This window comes from Rhinoraja longicauda, chromosome 21 (genome assembly GCF_053455715.1).
Source record: "Rhinoraja longicauda isolate Sanriku21f chromosome 21, sRhiLon1.1, whole genome shotgun sequence".
In the NCBI taxonomy this organism is placed as follows: Eukaryota; Metazoa; Chordata; class Chondrichthyes; order Rajiformes; family Arhynchobatidae; genus Rhinoraja; species Rhinoraja longicauda.
In genome coordinates, this window is record NC_135973.1 from 4527342 (window position 1) to 4542757 (window position 15416).

The following is a 15416-nucleotide window of genomic DNA, read 5'->3' on the forward strand; positions in this document are numbered from 1 at the left end:
AACAATCAACAATAAGCTAATGGTTATCACATGCAGGCACTCCATTGGGAATCTATTTTTATGAACTAATGAAGCAGCTAATAAGATTAAAGACTCTGGCTAAACCACTCTCAACAACACAGTCTCATCAATCTCATTCTCTCTTTAATTTTCCCTGTGGCCCCAGAACCTACTCTCCCTCATCTACCCATCAACTCCCATTTGATTTATTTTGCCAGTTAACTGCACTCAGGGCTAATTTAGAATAGTCAATTAGACCAGCATGTCTTTCGGGTGCAGGCAGACAAAAGGATAGTGGTAACCTATGATTTTATCTTCAGAAAATTGGCAGAGTGGTGCAGCAGTGGGGTTGCTGCCTTACAGCGCCAGAGATCCAGTTTCGATCCTGACTATGGGTGCTGTCCATACAGAGTTTGCACATTCTCCCCATGACTGCGTTTTCTCCGATTGCTTCGGTTTCTTCCCATCTCCAAAGATGTGCTGATTTGTAGGTTAAGTGGCTTCTTTAAATTGTCCCTAGTGTGTAGGATAGAACTAGTGCATGGATAATTGCTGGTGGGCATGGATTCGGTGGGCCGAAGGGCCTATTTCCTTGCTGTATCTCTAAAAATAAACTAAAAATAAAATGAATTAAAAGTAAAATAGTGTTAAAAGTTCACTCCAATACAGATCAAAGGGTGTCCGAGCTAACAGTTTTTGCTACAGTTAAAAATTACATAATTATTGTCATAAACCACAGTAATCTTTTGGCATCGCACAAGACATTTTTGAGGGATGGTTCACTTGGCATTGGTAAGAATCAGAAGAACATTTGAATAATATTAATCTAGTGATGGCAGGATAAGTGTCAGATTTTATCCATTTCATGTTATAAACCTAAATGTTGTGTTGTAAATAATTTACATCATTATTATTGTCCCTGGGAGAACCTACAGACTGAACAGTCTGAAGAAGTGTCTTGACCCGAAACGTCACCCATTCCTTCTCTTCAGAGATGCTGCCTGTCCCACTGAGTTACTCCAGCATTTTGTGTCTACCTACAGACTGCACACAGACACCACCCAAGGTTAGGATTGAACCTGGGTACCTGGAGCTGAGACATCATTTTGTCATTCCACAAGCAGAGTAGGGCAGGTCCCACCTCAAAGCGGCATTACAATCGTAGTCAAAATGTACCTTTAATAGATCGATCTGAATAATAAATAGACATTAGGTTCAAGTAATGAAATTCCTATTCCACTGAAAATTAGTTCTGAATATTTTAAGAAATGTAATTAATTTTTTTGGGTTGCTTAATGATCCAAAAGTTTAGCTGCAGAAAATGAAAAGTGCAACTGTATCTGAAAGTTGTCTCCAACTCACATCAAGGAGTGACCTAGCCAACAGATTTTTCCTACAACTTAAATTGAAAAAAATACATACTGTATTTATTGTCTTAAAGTAATTTTTGGGTATCACATATGACATTTTGAGAGAGATTTTACATGAGATTGGTAAGAATTGGAACAATATTGGAGTAATAATGGACTATTGATAGCAGGTCAAGTGTCAGATTTCATCCATTTAATATTATAAACTTAAATGCCGGGCTGTAAAGAAATGTTTACAAATAAAAATAAAATTAAAATAATGCAACTTCACAAAATGCGTGCATAAGGACTCACAAAGACTGCTAAAATAAAGAATCACTGTGTGAACCAGTGTTTTATGGAACTTACTGTTGAGAATGCTTTTCAGCCAATTCTTTGGTTTTCCCCTGTGTGAAAATGTATACCAATTAAACAAGAAAAAGCTGATCTGAATATGTCAAACATTAAGCACCTAGTCATTTGTCTTTAAGTTATTTTGCATCCCTGTGATAATTGCTACACCTATAACTGCAGTGGGAAGTGCTTCCACATCACACATCGATGAACAGTGAGCAGAACCACTGGTACACAGCTAAAGCCCACTGTAATAAGGTCATAGAGCGAAACAGCAAGGAAACAGGCCGCTCAGTCCAACTCAAACATGCCCCATCTAAGCTAGTCGCATTTGCCCGTTTGGCCCATGTCCCTCTAGACCGTTACTAGTCAAGTCAAGTCAAGTTTATTTGTCACATACACATACACGATGTGCAGTGAAATGAAAGTGGCAATCCTATCCATGTGCCTGTCCAAGTAAAGGTGTGACGTTATATTAATGCAACAAAGGAGTGATGCATTGTTGAAGCTACCTAGTTTCTTATACAAGGGGCATATTTCCCCTTTCAAGCCCTGATGCAGCAGCAGTATATGGAACATGGAAAGGTACAGCACAAGAACAGACCTTTCGGCCCATGACACCTTGTGTCTTGAGCAGGTTAACATCTCCGGTCTGGGACCTTTAATAAGTTATCTCCTTTTGTGCATATGTGCTTGGAGATAATAATTATATTGCCAACAATTTGCAGTGTAATGGGAGTGCTTGAAATTGTTCCCCACTCTTCTCTTTCTTAAGAAGTTCCTTAATTTTTTTTCTCTGTGATCAGCTTGCCCTAACATCTCTGTGGGGGCTAAATTCCAAATGGTGACTACATAGATGCAAATTGCTATTAAAATATTTAATTTGGCAAGGCATTATATAAAAGCAAAAATATATTGCAACTCAGACAATGGTTAACTCAGTACTGACCCATGCTATTCCTTGCATTCTATGCACAATCTTCAGAAGGAGCCTCATAAAATCACCTGACTGGAAGGTAGTAGCTGAATGCTGAATACACAGACAGAGCAGGCAGGCTGGAGTTAGCTTATGGTCATCTCCACCAGGTTCAATAAGAGTCAAGATTTTATCGATCAGCACGTCTTCAAAGGCCCTTTCATATTCCAGATGCAGCTTCCTTTTTTGAACAGTGGTGCCTCTGTTTGCAGGTGAGATGGCATTTCTTTGCACATTTGCCGAGCAGTTTTTAACAATGGAGCCACATGTTTTGCAAACAGGAATTCTCTGGCTATTCCTGTAGCCAGCAAAACAGTGCAAATGTCTCAGCATTGAAAAGGTTTGAGCTGGCAGCTTTTTAGCAGCTAAAGGATCTTTGAAGAGAAAAATATAATGTTGTCCAAAACCAATCAGATCCCCATGCCTCAGTTCCGCTGGTCCTTCCACTGGTACACAGTTTATGACTGTGAAGGCATTTGGAAATGACTCCACTATAGTCTTTTCTTCAAGGTGACAACTTTGCTTTTTTGATTGTTTAATCCTTTTGATTTTGCAGTGCAGAGAAAGGATGTCGGGCGACGATAAGCAAATGTTGGGCTTTGTCGAAGCCGTTTCTTGTCCTACTATTTGCTTTTCACACTCCAGAGGATACACCAAACAATCCTGTAAAAACAGCATCTACAGGTTAGATGTGTAGGGAGGAACTGCAGTTGCTGGTTTAAACCGAAGATGGACACAAAATACTGGAGTAACTCAGCAAGTCAGGCAGCATATCTGGAGAAAAGGAATAGGTGACGTTTCAGGTCGAGACCCTTCTTCAGACTGAGAGTCGGGGCGAGGGGAAACGAGAGATGGACTGTTCCCTTGATCATTGTTACTTTTTTGCATATCTTTCCTTCCTTTGTTCCATATCTCTTTTTATCATCGTCTCTATCTCTCGTTTCCCTTTCCCCTGACTCTCAGTCTGAAAAAGAGTCTCGCTCCGAAGCGTCATCTATTCCTTTTCTCCAGAGATGCTGCCTTACTCAGTTACTCCAGCTTTTTGTGTCTACTTACAGGTTATATGTTTAACAGTCACAGTGTTGAGTTTAAAAGACGAGTTCTACTGTTAAGGACTAGACTGCCAATTGAATTGCTGCAAAATAGGTTTAATGACCCAAGGCATAGAAAACTCTTCCAACTAACTATCCAATCATTTTCACAAGGACATCAGCTGATCTAATGTTTATCAAATACAGGTACATGACTTTCAAGTACATCCTGATTGCCATGACAATGCCTCTAACTGTAATTCAATACCTAATTTTCCATTTAAGCCAGCTTTATGAAATTGAAAAGGAAGAGTTGATGGATCCAAATATTGAATAAAGTGTGAAGACTTTTAACAATTTATTTTTGCTGGTTTTTCATGATTGCACTTAGGTTAAACATCTTGTCGCTGAACAGTTTTAGTGTTTTCTGTGATTCAGATGGTGACTCTCTAGCGTTGAGTCTAGAATGTTCTATTCATGCCTGAAACCAGAGCACTCTGGTGCAGTGTCACAGTACAGGGTACAGGAGTCTGAAAACCGTGACCTCCAGGATCAAGAACAGCTTCTTCCCAACAACCATCAGGCTCTTGAACACTACAACACTAACTAAACTATGAACTGTCTTAGTTGAAACTATGGACTCAAACCTATCTGCACTAACATAGGGGTTATTAATTTATTGATTTCTTTTATTTATTATGTTATCTATGAGTATTGTGTTTACAGGTCTTTTATGCAATTTAAATCAAACTTGTCACTTTTTCTATTCCGATAAAGGTCCTTGGCTCAAAACATTGACTCTACTCAAAAAAGACACAAAATGCTGCAGTAACTTAGCGGGTCAGGCAGCATCTCTGAAGAATATGAATAGGCAATGTTTCGAGTTGGGACCCTTCTTCAGACTGATTGTGGTTGGGGGGGAGAAAGCTGGAAGAGATGTGGGGGTGGGACAAAGTCTGGCAAGGTGGATAGAGGTTGGGGGGGGGTGAAGGGTTTGATTGGCAGGTGGTTGAACAAAGGCCAGAGATTAAGACAAAAGCTAGTGAGCCAAGGAGAGGAGAGGCATGAAACGTGAAGCGAGCAGAAGGAATGCAGTGGAAAGGGACTAAGAGGGAATGGGAAAGGGAGAAACAGCTGTTCTCCAGAGATGCCACCTGCTCCACTGAGTTACTGCAGCACTTTGTGTCTTTTTTTTGTAAACCAGCAGTTAGAGTTCCCCATGTCTATATTGGCCCTGCTCATCCCCCCACCCCCCCCCCCCCCACTGATGCTGCCTGACCTGCTGAGCACTTCCAACGGTCTCAGTTTTTGTCTTAGATTTCCAACCTCTCTAGTTTTTTTGCTCAAACTAATAAAGCTATTCTTCTAAATGTAAAAAATATTCTTTAAATGACATTGCACAGAAGTTTTTTGCTCTTACACTGTGTTGGTTATACCCCTGCAGAAGCAGAAGATGAGGGCCCTGGTAGCCTGGGTAAGAGTAGTCGTCATGAAGGCTGGCTTCTTGCTTCTCTTTGCTGCTTCTGCTGTAGAGTTTTCCGCTTTTGCATTGACTCTTCTTCTTTCCAGACTGCCCGGGCAATGTGGAGTAAAGTCTCTGCTGCTCCTCCTCTTGCTTCCCAGTGGCAGCGATGCTTGTCTCACTCACACTGTGTCGGAGTGGTGGTAATTTGCGCCTGTAGTCAGACATGGTTAAGTCTTTGCCTTTTGCTCGGTTTCGCTGAAGTTTCCGTGCTTGAGCGTTGATATCTGCAAAATGGGTTTTTTAAAAACACAGAATCTTTTTTCAATTGTACACATTACATTTCTGCAGATTCTTTCCTAGTGTTTCTTTTAATTACACCAATTATTATTATTATTAATAATATTATTATCATTATCTGCCCACTTACTATCCATGGATTCACAAAGTCATGAAGTCAGCTGTGTATCGCTAGAAGTGTTGCTGGACACTGCACTTGTTTTGACCAACTGAAAGTTGCAGAGAAATTGTTCATGGACAGCTTAACTAATTTATCAACCATAGCATTTGTGGCAGATAATTCAGAGGTATCTGTGATTCTTATTATCACAGTAAATTCCTCGCAGGTAACAAGGACTTAGTATATAGGCACAAAAAGCTGGAGTATCTCAGCAGGTCAGGCAGCATCTCTGGAGAAAAGGAATAGGTGACGTCTCAGGTCGGGACACTTCTTCGGACTCCAGTCTGAAGAAGGGTCTTGACCTGAAACGTCACTTATTCCTTTTGTTCAGAAATGCTGTCCGACCTGCTGAGTTACTCCAGCTTTTTGTGTCTATCTTCGGTTTAAACTAGCATCTATAGTTCCTACACAAGGACTTAGTGAATAGCATTATTTACCTTCCCACAAAATAAAGAATACTAATCTGTTAAATTTTCCACTGAAGATTATTTCTGTTGGTTTCTGTAGATATTATACTTTCCACAGAGGTTAGTAAGACTTGGGAGTGAAAACTGATTCACATACCGTGACCAAGTCCAACAATGTCCACATCAGAAAAAGTTCATTTATCGGGGCACTGAGAATGGCAAGTGATTTATCACCCAACCAACTACTGATGTACAATTAGTTTGAGTTTAGTTTATTGCCACATGTACTACAGTGAAAAGCTTCAGATTAGCAATTAGTAAGAATATGGTTGGCATCATATTCAGGTCCTTTCTCACCTGCCCGACACAGACACAATGCACATGTCCTAGAGTAGTGGAAATTCACCTGAGAATTTAAGCTAACGTCAAGGATGTTTAAAAGAAACTGTATGGGAGCAATATATAAAGAAGATTCTCATCAAATTTATTTTTTGTTATTTTCAAATCTGCTATTTAGTATTTTGTTTTTATTGCATAATGATAAATAATTCATTTACCTTGAACTCCAACAATCCTGGCAAAAAAAAACTGCAAGCATAATGATAATTTCTTTCTAATGGAAGGTGAGAAGTGGTGAGAACAAAGTGTGTTGTTGGAATATATGTTAATCACATGAATTATTGAGTTATTATTGATCTTTTTCCCCAGTTTAAGTGATGATTCCATTGTCTTTCTAGCACTAACCTCATTTGTTTTAACCAACAATCCACTTCAGAAAACTACCTTTATGATAGATATACAAGTACTTTATAATCTTACCAAGTTCTACAAGACACTAGTTAAGTACTTAGAGTGTACAATGACTGGATTTGTTTTTAAAATCAGAATTTTATATTTCAAGTAATCTTATCCTTTATCAGTGCATGGCTTTCACACTGGGACAACTTAAATATAATTTTCTCCAGAGATGCTGCCTGACGTGCTGAGTTACTCAAAGCACTTTGTGTCTATCTTCGGTGTATACCAGCATCTGCAGTTTCTTACTACATATCTAGAACATGGCTTATCCTTTAGGTGAAATTATCGTGTAAAAGAATAATACAAAGCTGCTAACAGCTTCACTGACTATTGTTCAAAATATATTAGAGAAATAGACCCAAGGCCAAGTTTTCAAGCAAACTCCTTTTTTACTATAACCCAATAAGGACAAAATATGTATTCACACAAGACTGCATATTTTTAGCAGGGTCGATTTAATTTTAAAATGTCCATTCCCTGAGAACCTACATTTATTTTTGACCTCATCCATCACTATGACATGAACAGCTATTTACAATCTAACAGATGCAGGCATGGCTGAATTTAAAGATATTGACAGTTGTTTTCACATTGCCGACAATACCTAATGTCCATTAAAATTATTTAATAACATTTGCTGTGTTATTGTGTCCACTAAATAGCCCAAAGACATTGTTACAACATGGGGTGTGGGAAAATAACTGCAGATGCTGGTACAAATAGAAAGGTATCACAAAATGCTGGAGTAACTCAGCAGGACAGGCAGCATCTCAGGAGAGAAGGAATGGGTGACATTGCAGTTTGAGACCCTTCTCCAGATAGTAAATTAGGATAATCAGTCAGAAATGCTGGAAATATGCATTCAGCAGGTCATATGTGTGGAGACAGAAACAGACAGTCTTCATGTTTGACAATAAAGACCTTTCATCAGAATAATACAGTATTGTTGAAAGTCTTTGACCTAAAACAGTGTCTCATTTTTTCTTTCTATAGATGCAACCTGGCTTGTTAAATACATAACCAGGGAATGGAAGAATATGGATCACATGCAGGCAGATGAAATGAGTCTATCTTGGCATCATGTTCGGTACAGACATTGTGGGCTGAAGGGCCTGATTCTATACTGTACTGTTCTATCTTCCAGAATTTTCTGTTTTTATTCCAGATTTCCAAAATTGATAGTATTTTGTTTCTATATTTTTTGTCAGCTCTTCTTTTTTTAAATCTAAATGCATCACTGGTAGAGTGTCACATTGGCATGGGCTGCAGATTTGTTTTGCCCATTGGTTAGTTTGCAGTGGGGCGTGTGATAGATCGGGACAATGGTTTGGAATAACAATGAGGGTTAAATATACAATGACAAGAAAATGTTGGCACAGGATGAGGAAGAAAAAAGGCATTTTTGTAAAAATTGAGATTTAGGTTTCCTTCCTGCTGGTGGATTAGCTTCAGGGCAACTCTGCGACAGATTTTAAAGGGCGCAATTCTCTTAAGTAGAGGGAGAGGTTGGATGAGAATGCCAAGCTGTTTGTGCCCAGCTTGCCATCGGTGGAATGAAAGAAGTGGAGTTCTGCTGTAATTGATTAAAGAGCACTCAATCTCTGGTGCAGGGAGCAGTAGGAAAGAGTATTAGTGCCTATCACTGCGTTTTATCATCTTCAAGGTGCACTGCCAACTTCTAGATCCTTATGCTGCAGCAGAGGAGGGAGCAGGGATAAACACGAGTGAGATTACAAACTTCACTTGAAGGAAAGTCTGATGATGAAATCAAAAACTATCAACAGGGTGGCACACAGTGGTGAGGCAGGGAGAGCGCAAGAGACCCGTGTTCGATCCTAATCTCGGGTGCTATCTGTGGGGAGTTTACACATCCCCCCTGTGACTGCATGGATTTCCTCCGGGTGCTCCGGTTTCCTCCCACATCCTACAGATGTGCAAGTTTGTAGGTTAACTGGCCTCTGTAAATTGCCTCTAATGTGTAGGGAGTGGATGCGAAAGTGGGATAACATAGAATCAGTAGACTTGGTGAGGACGAAGGGCCTGCTTCCCTGCTGTATCATTCAATCAATCAATGCAGTAAGAGGTTTAATAAAGACACAAGAAACTGCAGATGCCAGTTTACAAAAAAAAGAACAAAGTGCTGGAGTAAGTCAGTGGGTGAAGCAGCACCTCTGGAGGACATGGATAGGTGAGGTTTTGGGTCTGGAATGAACTCAGCAAGTTAACAATACAAAGTGAAGCAGCTTAAAAGCACTTCTGTGCTGATCGATTAAATACCATGTGGAACAATAACCAGTTTGTGGAGACACAAGAGACTCCATATGCTGGAGTCCGGACAAAACACAAACTGCTGCTGGAGGAACACTTAGATCTACAAACACAAACGTGTGTATATGCTCAAATATGTATCTGTTCAGAATGCAAGATCCTGAGCTTGCAGTTGCCTTTCTATTTAATTCTCCATCTCACTCCTGCCCATATTTCAGTGGTTGCTTCCACAAGCCCCAATGTGCTTGAAGGACAGCAACTCATCTCAAGTCTGGGCAAGTTATAGCCTCGAGGACTCAAAATCAAATTTAACTTCAAATAACCTGCTTCTTCTGTTAATATTGGAACTGACCTCTTCTGCTCTGAGGTTTTCCATCTGCAATATTAACACAGTATGTCTCCCTCCACAGACATTCACAAATCTGCTGGGAATTTCTAACATTCTCCGTCAGGTCTTAGGCTACAGCCTTTTCTATCATTTCACAACTTATATACTGGAGTGTTCTTTCTCTCTTGCCCCCTCTGACCATCCTCATTAATCTATCCTCAAGTCAGCTCTGCAAACAGCAGAATTACCTAGGCAACTAACCACATCCTTTCAGAGGTATTCCCTTTGTTCTTCTCATCCATCCCTCCCCCACTCTTTCTGTAACTTGTTTGTTCACTTTCACAGTTCTGATGAAGGTTTCTGACTCAAACCTTTAATCTGTTTCTCCTTCCACATTTGCTACCCAGTGTTGAATGTTTCTGGCATTTATGGTTTTATTTCAGATTTCCATCATCTGATTTTCAAGTGATTTTGTGTGGATCCTGAACAGAAATACTCCAATTTGGTACCGGTCAAGATTCCACTCACGAATAATTACTAATCTGGTTACTCTGACTTGCATCATTACTGGAATAAAGTTTGCTGAGAACAGCAGCACAAAATGATCCAACTACTGGTTATAGACTGGTTATATAGCCAACTGCAAATTGTAAAGTTTGCAAAACTGCTGAGTACATGATATACCTGTAAAGTACTTTATCTTAATTAAATGACAAGTCATTATTTTAAAATGCATTGGTTCATTAAATGCAACCCACAATTCTAAATAACACAGAACAGTTCAGCACAGGAACTGGCCCTTCAGCCCACAATGTTTGTACCGACCATAATACCAAATAAACTGCAATCTTCCTGAACATGTTCCATATCCCTCAATTCCCTGCCTGCTCATATCTGTCTAAATTCCTCTTAAACATTGCAACTATATCTGCGTCCACCTCTTACCCAGCAGCATATTCCAGGTGCCTAATACTCAATGAGTAAAAAACTCCTTTAAACTTTCTTCCTCTCACCTTGAAGTCATGCCCTCTAATAGTTTACATTTCCACCTTGATAAAAAGACTCCATCTGCCCGATGTCTCTCATAATTTTATAAATTTCGTCCCACCGCCTCTGACATTCCAGAGAAAACAATCCAAGTTTGTCTAACCTCTTCTGATAACTAATTCTCTTCAATCTAGGCAACATCACAATAGACCTACTCTGTACCTTCTCCAAAGCCTCAACATCCTTCCTGTAACGTGGCGACCACCATCGTGGGGAATATCAAGTTTACAGAATGTGCCCCATCAGAATTTCTCTCAGCCAATAATCCATTACACAGAGACCTAGATGTTCCTTTTTGCATAAACACCAACACATCTCCTTCCTCTGCTCAGCAAGCACTAACATAATATACGAATGCTTCGTTTTGGTCACGATCGGTGAAAATGACAATTTGTTAAGGTTAATAAATACGATATTGATGGAAATGTGATAAGTTAAAATCATGAGCGGCAAATATCTCACATACCAACTTTCCCAAAACTGGCAGTATTTCAGCAACTAAAACATATGCAAAAATTGAACTGAGCAGTAAATTGCAACTGAAAAAACATCGCTGTCACAGATGTCCCCAATGTCTATTTTCTTTCTCCATGCATAATTCTATACATTTGAAAAACAAAATGACAAGTAACCATTACTAACCAAAGCTTGTTCCACGCTTCATCAAATGGCACAGCTCTTCCAGTAAAATATTCAGCAAGGTCTGAACAAAACCTTTAGCATTACATGATACAGGCTTGAAATTGGTCTCATTGTTTACCAGGAGTTTGCTGGTTTCATGTGGAAGGTTTTATATCCGTTCAAAGTCTCAGGGATTGACTCAGTTCATTGAATAAATGCCTGGAATTCATAACCCAGAACTCCCTTCTGTTTATGCAGATTTTCCAATGAAAACAGATATTTCATACATGTACTAGATACCAAGGAACCAATAACATATTAAAGTTACTCATGCATTCTTTTTTAAGCACATCATTTTTAATATTGCTTTCAATTCATGGCTCATTGATCTTTACAATGTTGTCCTATGGTTATTGTAATATATAGACGAGTTATACTTGTTGCAGGACTGTTGGTTCAGAAGCAGCAGCAGAAATTATATTTATAAACCAACTGTGTGGGATTTTCATCCACTTGCATTCCTTTATTTCCCTGTGGGATATACACTGATCAGCCAAAACATTATGACCACCTGCCTAATATGCTGTTGGTCCTCCATGTGCAGCTGGGTGAGATGCACTGTGTATTGTGACACATTCCTCCCGTGACCACCATTAAAATTTTCTGTGACTTGTGCCACAGTCGACCTTCTGTCGGTTCGGACCAGACGGGATAGCCTTCGTTGCCCTCGCGCATCGATGAGCCTTGGGCTCCCAACACCCTGTCGCCGGTTTGTGGTTTGTCCCTCCTCGGACCACTGTCGGTAGGTACTCACCACTGCTGACCGGGAGCACCCCACAAGCCATGCCGTTTCAGAGATGCTCTGATCCAGTCGTCTGGCCATAACAATTTGGCCCTTGTCAAAGTCGCTCAGGTCTTTACTCCTGCATCCAACACAGCTTCTTCAAGAACTGACTGTTCACTTGCTGCCTAATATATCCCATCCTTGACAGGTGCCATTGTAACAAGATAATCAATGTTATTCACTTCGCCTGTCAATGGCCATAATGTTTTGGCTGATCGGTGTATTTGCACGCATAGAACAAAAGATGTAGGATTTCTAAAGTGCAACCCTTCGGATATTGGGAAAATAGAGATAGAGTCAGAGTGCAATGGAGCAGCACAGGGGAGACCAGTGGGCAAAGAAAGGAGAGCTGAAACGCTAAAGGAATAGGTTTGCATAGAAATCCTGGCTCTTTTTTTGGCATGTGAAGAGATCATGGTATTGTTCACCAAATTCAACTGAGATTGCAGTTTTACTTTACAATTCCTCTGCACAGGGAGGTTTGCTTTTACTCAGCAGTGCTTCCATTATTAGGGAAGCAGGTTGGGTGCCAATGTTTTCTCACAATGTTTTTTCACACAGCTGTCCATTCTCAGCATTAAAAGACATCTTCTTTCATAGCAACACACCAGAACAGCAACAGTAACTGCAGGCGAGGGGAGGAATCCCCTTCCCCACTTATCATACAAACTATCCCTAGACCAAAGATAGACAACATCTCAAGGAGAGAAGGAATGGGGAGAGAAATTTTCATATCTCCAGTTTCCCTCTCCCCTGACTCTCAGTCTGAAGTAGGGTCTCGACCCAATACGTCACCCATTCCTTCTCTCCAGAAATGCTGCCTGTGCCACTGAGTTACTCCAGCATTTTGTCGCAATTTTCAGTGTAAACCAGCATTAGCAGTTCATTCCTACACATCCTTAGACCAACCTCCCCAAACCAACCTCCCCTCCATTGACTTCATCTACACTTCATGCTGCCTCAGCAAGGTCACCAGCAAAATCAAGGACCAGTCTCATCCCAGCCACTCCCTACTCTCCCCTCTCCAAACAGGCAAGAGGTACAGAGGTGTGATAACGCACACCTCCAGATTCAGGGACAGTTTATTCCCAGCTGTTATCAGGCAACTGAACCATTTTATTACCAATTAGAGAGCAGTCCTGAGCCACCATTTACCTCATTGAAGACCATCTTTAATTGGACTTTACCTTGCACTAAACATTATTCCCTTTATCCTGTACCTATACACTGTGGACGGCGTGATTGTAACCATGTACAGTCTTTCTGCTGACTGGACAGCATGTAACAAAAAGCTTTTCACTGTACCTCGGACGATAAACTAAACTATCCTCTTCATGGCGACACACCAAATCATGTACTGGAAGATGAGATTAGTTTAACTTGGCATTATTGTTTGCCACAAACATTGTGGGCTGAAGGGCCCGTCCCTGTGCTGTACTGCACCGTTATCTGTTCTATGCTGTACCTGCAGTTGTTGTGTCTTTCTCCTTGGAAGCCATTTCCTCCACCTCAGACTGCCTGCGGAGCTCAAATCTTCTGGCAAACCCCTCCTTAGGCTTCCAAAGATCCTGAAGGAGAAGTGGCTTCTCATTCTCCCCCAGTGGTCGGAGGCACTCCATTCGCCAGCGTTTGTCCAGCCCCTCAAACCTCCCAATGACATCACATAGCAGGTACTCTTTGGCAGACGTCTTACTCACAGAGTACCGCTCCAGGGCTTCTTTGACCAACTCCTGGGCACTAGAGCGTGGTGTGGCAAGGACACTTTTGTAGTTCGCACCATTGCAGATATCGTTGCCAAAGATCTTAAGTATGCCCGGCGCAGAGAGCTGGATTGAGAGCTCGGAAGGATCATCTAAAGTGTAAATCTGGATATCGGCTGTCGACCTTCGTTCACGATAACTTAGCTTCCGGGATAAAACCTGTGAGAAGGATCGCCGCTGCCTCTTCAGTTTGCCCTTTGATGGCTGGGACATATTTGTTGTCAATTCATTAAACATGTTGTCAGATAAATGTGATCTGAAACTTGGAAAAAAAGAATTAATTGTTAAGCTGGCACAGCAACCTTATCGGCAGTAAATTCATTTTTTTAATCTGTTCCTAATCACTTTATTTAACCCTCACCTAAATACTTTACATATTTTTCCAACACCTTCATTTTCCCAAAATGCAGGGACTAAATTTGGAGCTCATCTACAACTCCTGGCTCCTCTTTTATAATCAGTTTTAAACAGTTTACAATCTACAAAAAGGCATAGGTCAAGGGCGGGGGGGATCTAATAATGTACTTATTGACATGATGCTCAAAGACATGTCCAACAATGTGGCCTGAATGTTAGGAATTAGAAGCCAGTGGTCAAATAATATGCAAGGATGATTTTAACTTAAAAAAATACAGTTAGCGAGCTTTCCAAAATGTGATTAGAGCACAATGGCGCAGCGGTTGAGTTGCTGTCTCACGGCGCCAGAGATCCAGGTTCAATCCTGACCACATGTGCTGTCTATACGGAGTTTGTACTTTCCTCCTCCCCTACATGGGTTTTCTCTGGGTGCTCCAGTTTCCTCCCACACGCCAAAGACCTAAAGGTTTGTAGGTTAATTGGCTTTGGTAAAATTGTAAATTGTCTATGTGTGTAGGATAGTGCTAGTGTATGGGGTGATCGCTGGTTGGCCAGACTTGGTGGGCTGAAGGGCCTGCTTCCGCACTATATCTCTAAAGTCTAAAGCAATACAGTTAGAGAGTGTTCATCTTAAATAGTGCTTTAGGGGGAGAAGGAATAAATAATTGTCCCACATCCAGTCATGTCCACACACATACTGCCACATATAAATACCGTCACACAGACATATACTGCGGCAATTGCAGTGTTCCTTTCATATAAAAAAGGCATTATTATTGTCTTTCAGGCATAGATTGCCCTTAGCCATGAGCTAGACAGCAGATAGTTGGGGTTCCTCCTTGGGTTCACTGTCTAACATGGCAACTGAAGGTAATATTTCTCCTTTTGAGCCATGGGACAGCTAAACCCAAAGCCCAAGGAATCACAGAGGTGGCCATGAATTTACCTGCTACACAATGATTTTGCAGTCTCATCAGTCTGCTCTCTCGTCTTAAAATGGATGCTCCATCTAAGTTTATCTGCATGCACGCTGCCCACCGCCCTCCAAGGAAGTGCACCAGAGTAGAGCCATTTAATATAGCACAGCCTGTCAGACAGATTATACAATACGGCCAAGAGTTTGGAGCAGTTATTCCCAGCTTTCCACAGGAGGTTGTTCAGAGGTGCAAGAGTAACACTTGCACTCCAGATGTGACATGCACATCTGCTGTCGTTGGCACCAGCATTACAGTAGTATATTGATTTCTCTAACTTCAAGTAATCCTTGCTTTCCCTCTCACTCTGTCCCACCCCTGTCCGAGTTCTCCGACTAGTTCTACTGTCCTCCTGATTATATATATTACTGATTGTATGC

At 40.9% G+C, this 15416-nt stretch overlaps 1 protein-coding gene across 1 annotated transcript in view; it reads right to left on the reverse strand.

Annotated features, from left to right (window-relative positions):
* Positions 1 to 15416, reverse strand: part of radil (Ras association and DIL domains) — a 38926-nt gene that overhangs the window by 20210 nt on the left and 3300 nt on the right. Inside the window, exons 2-5 of the mRNA XM_078418414.1 lie at positions 13411 to 13967; positions 5131 to 5459; positions 2653 to 3342; positions 1719 to 1756 (exon numbers count right to left, since the gene is read on the reverse strand). Of these exons, the coding sequence (XP_078274540.1) occupies positions 1719 to 1756; positions 2653 to 3342; positions 5131 to 5459; positions 13411 to 13967 (1614 nt within the window). The remainder of the gene's footprint in view (positions 1 to 1718; positions 1757 to 2652; positions 3343 to 5130; positions 5460 to 13410; positions 13968 to 15416) is intronic.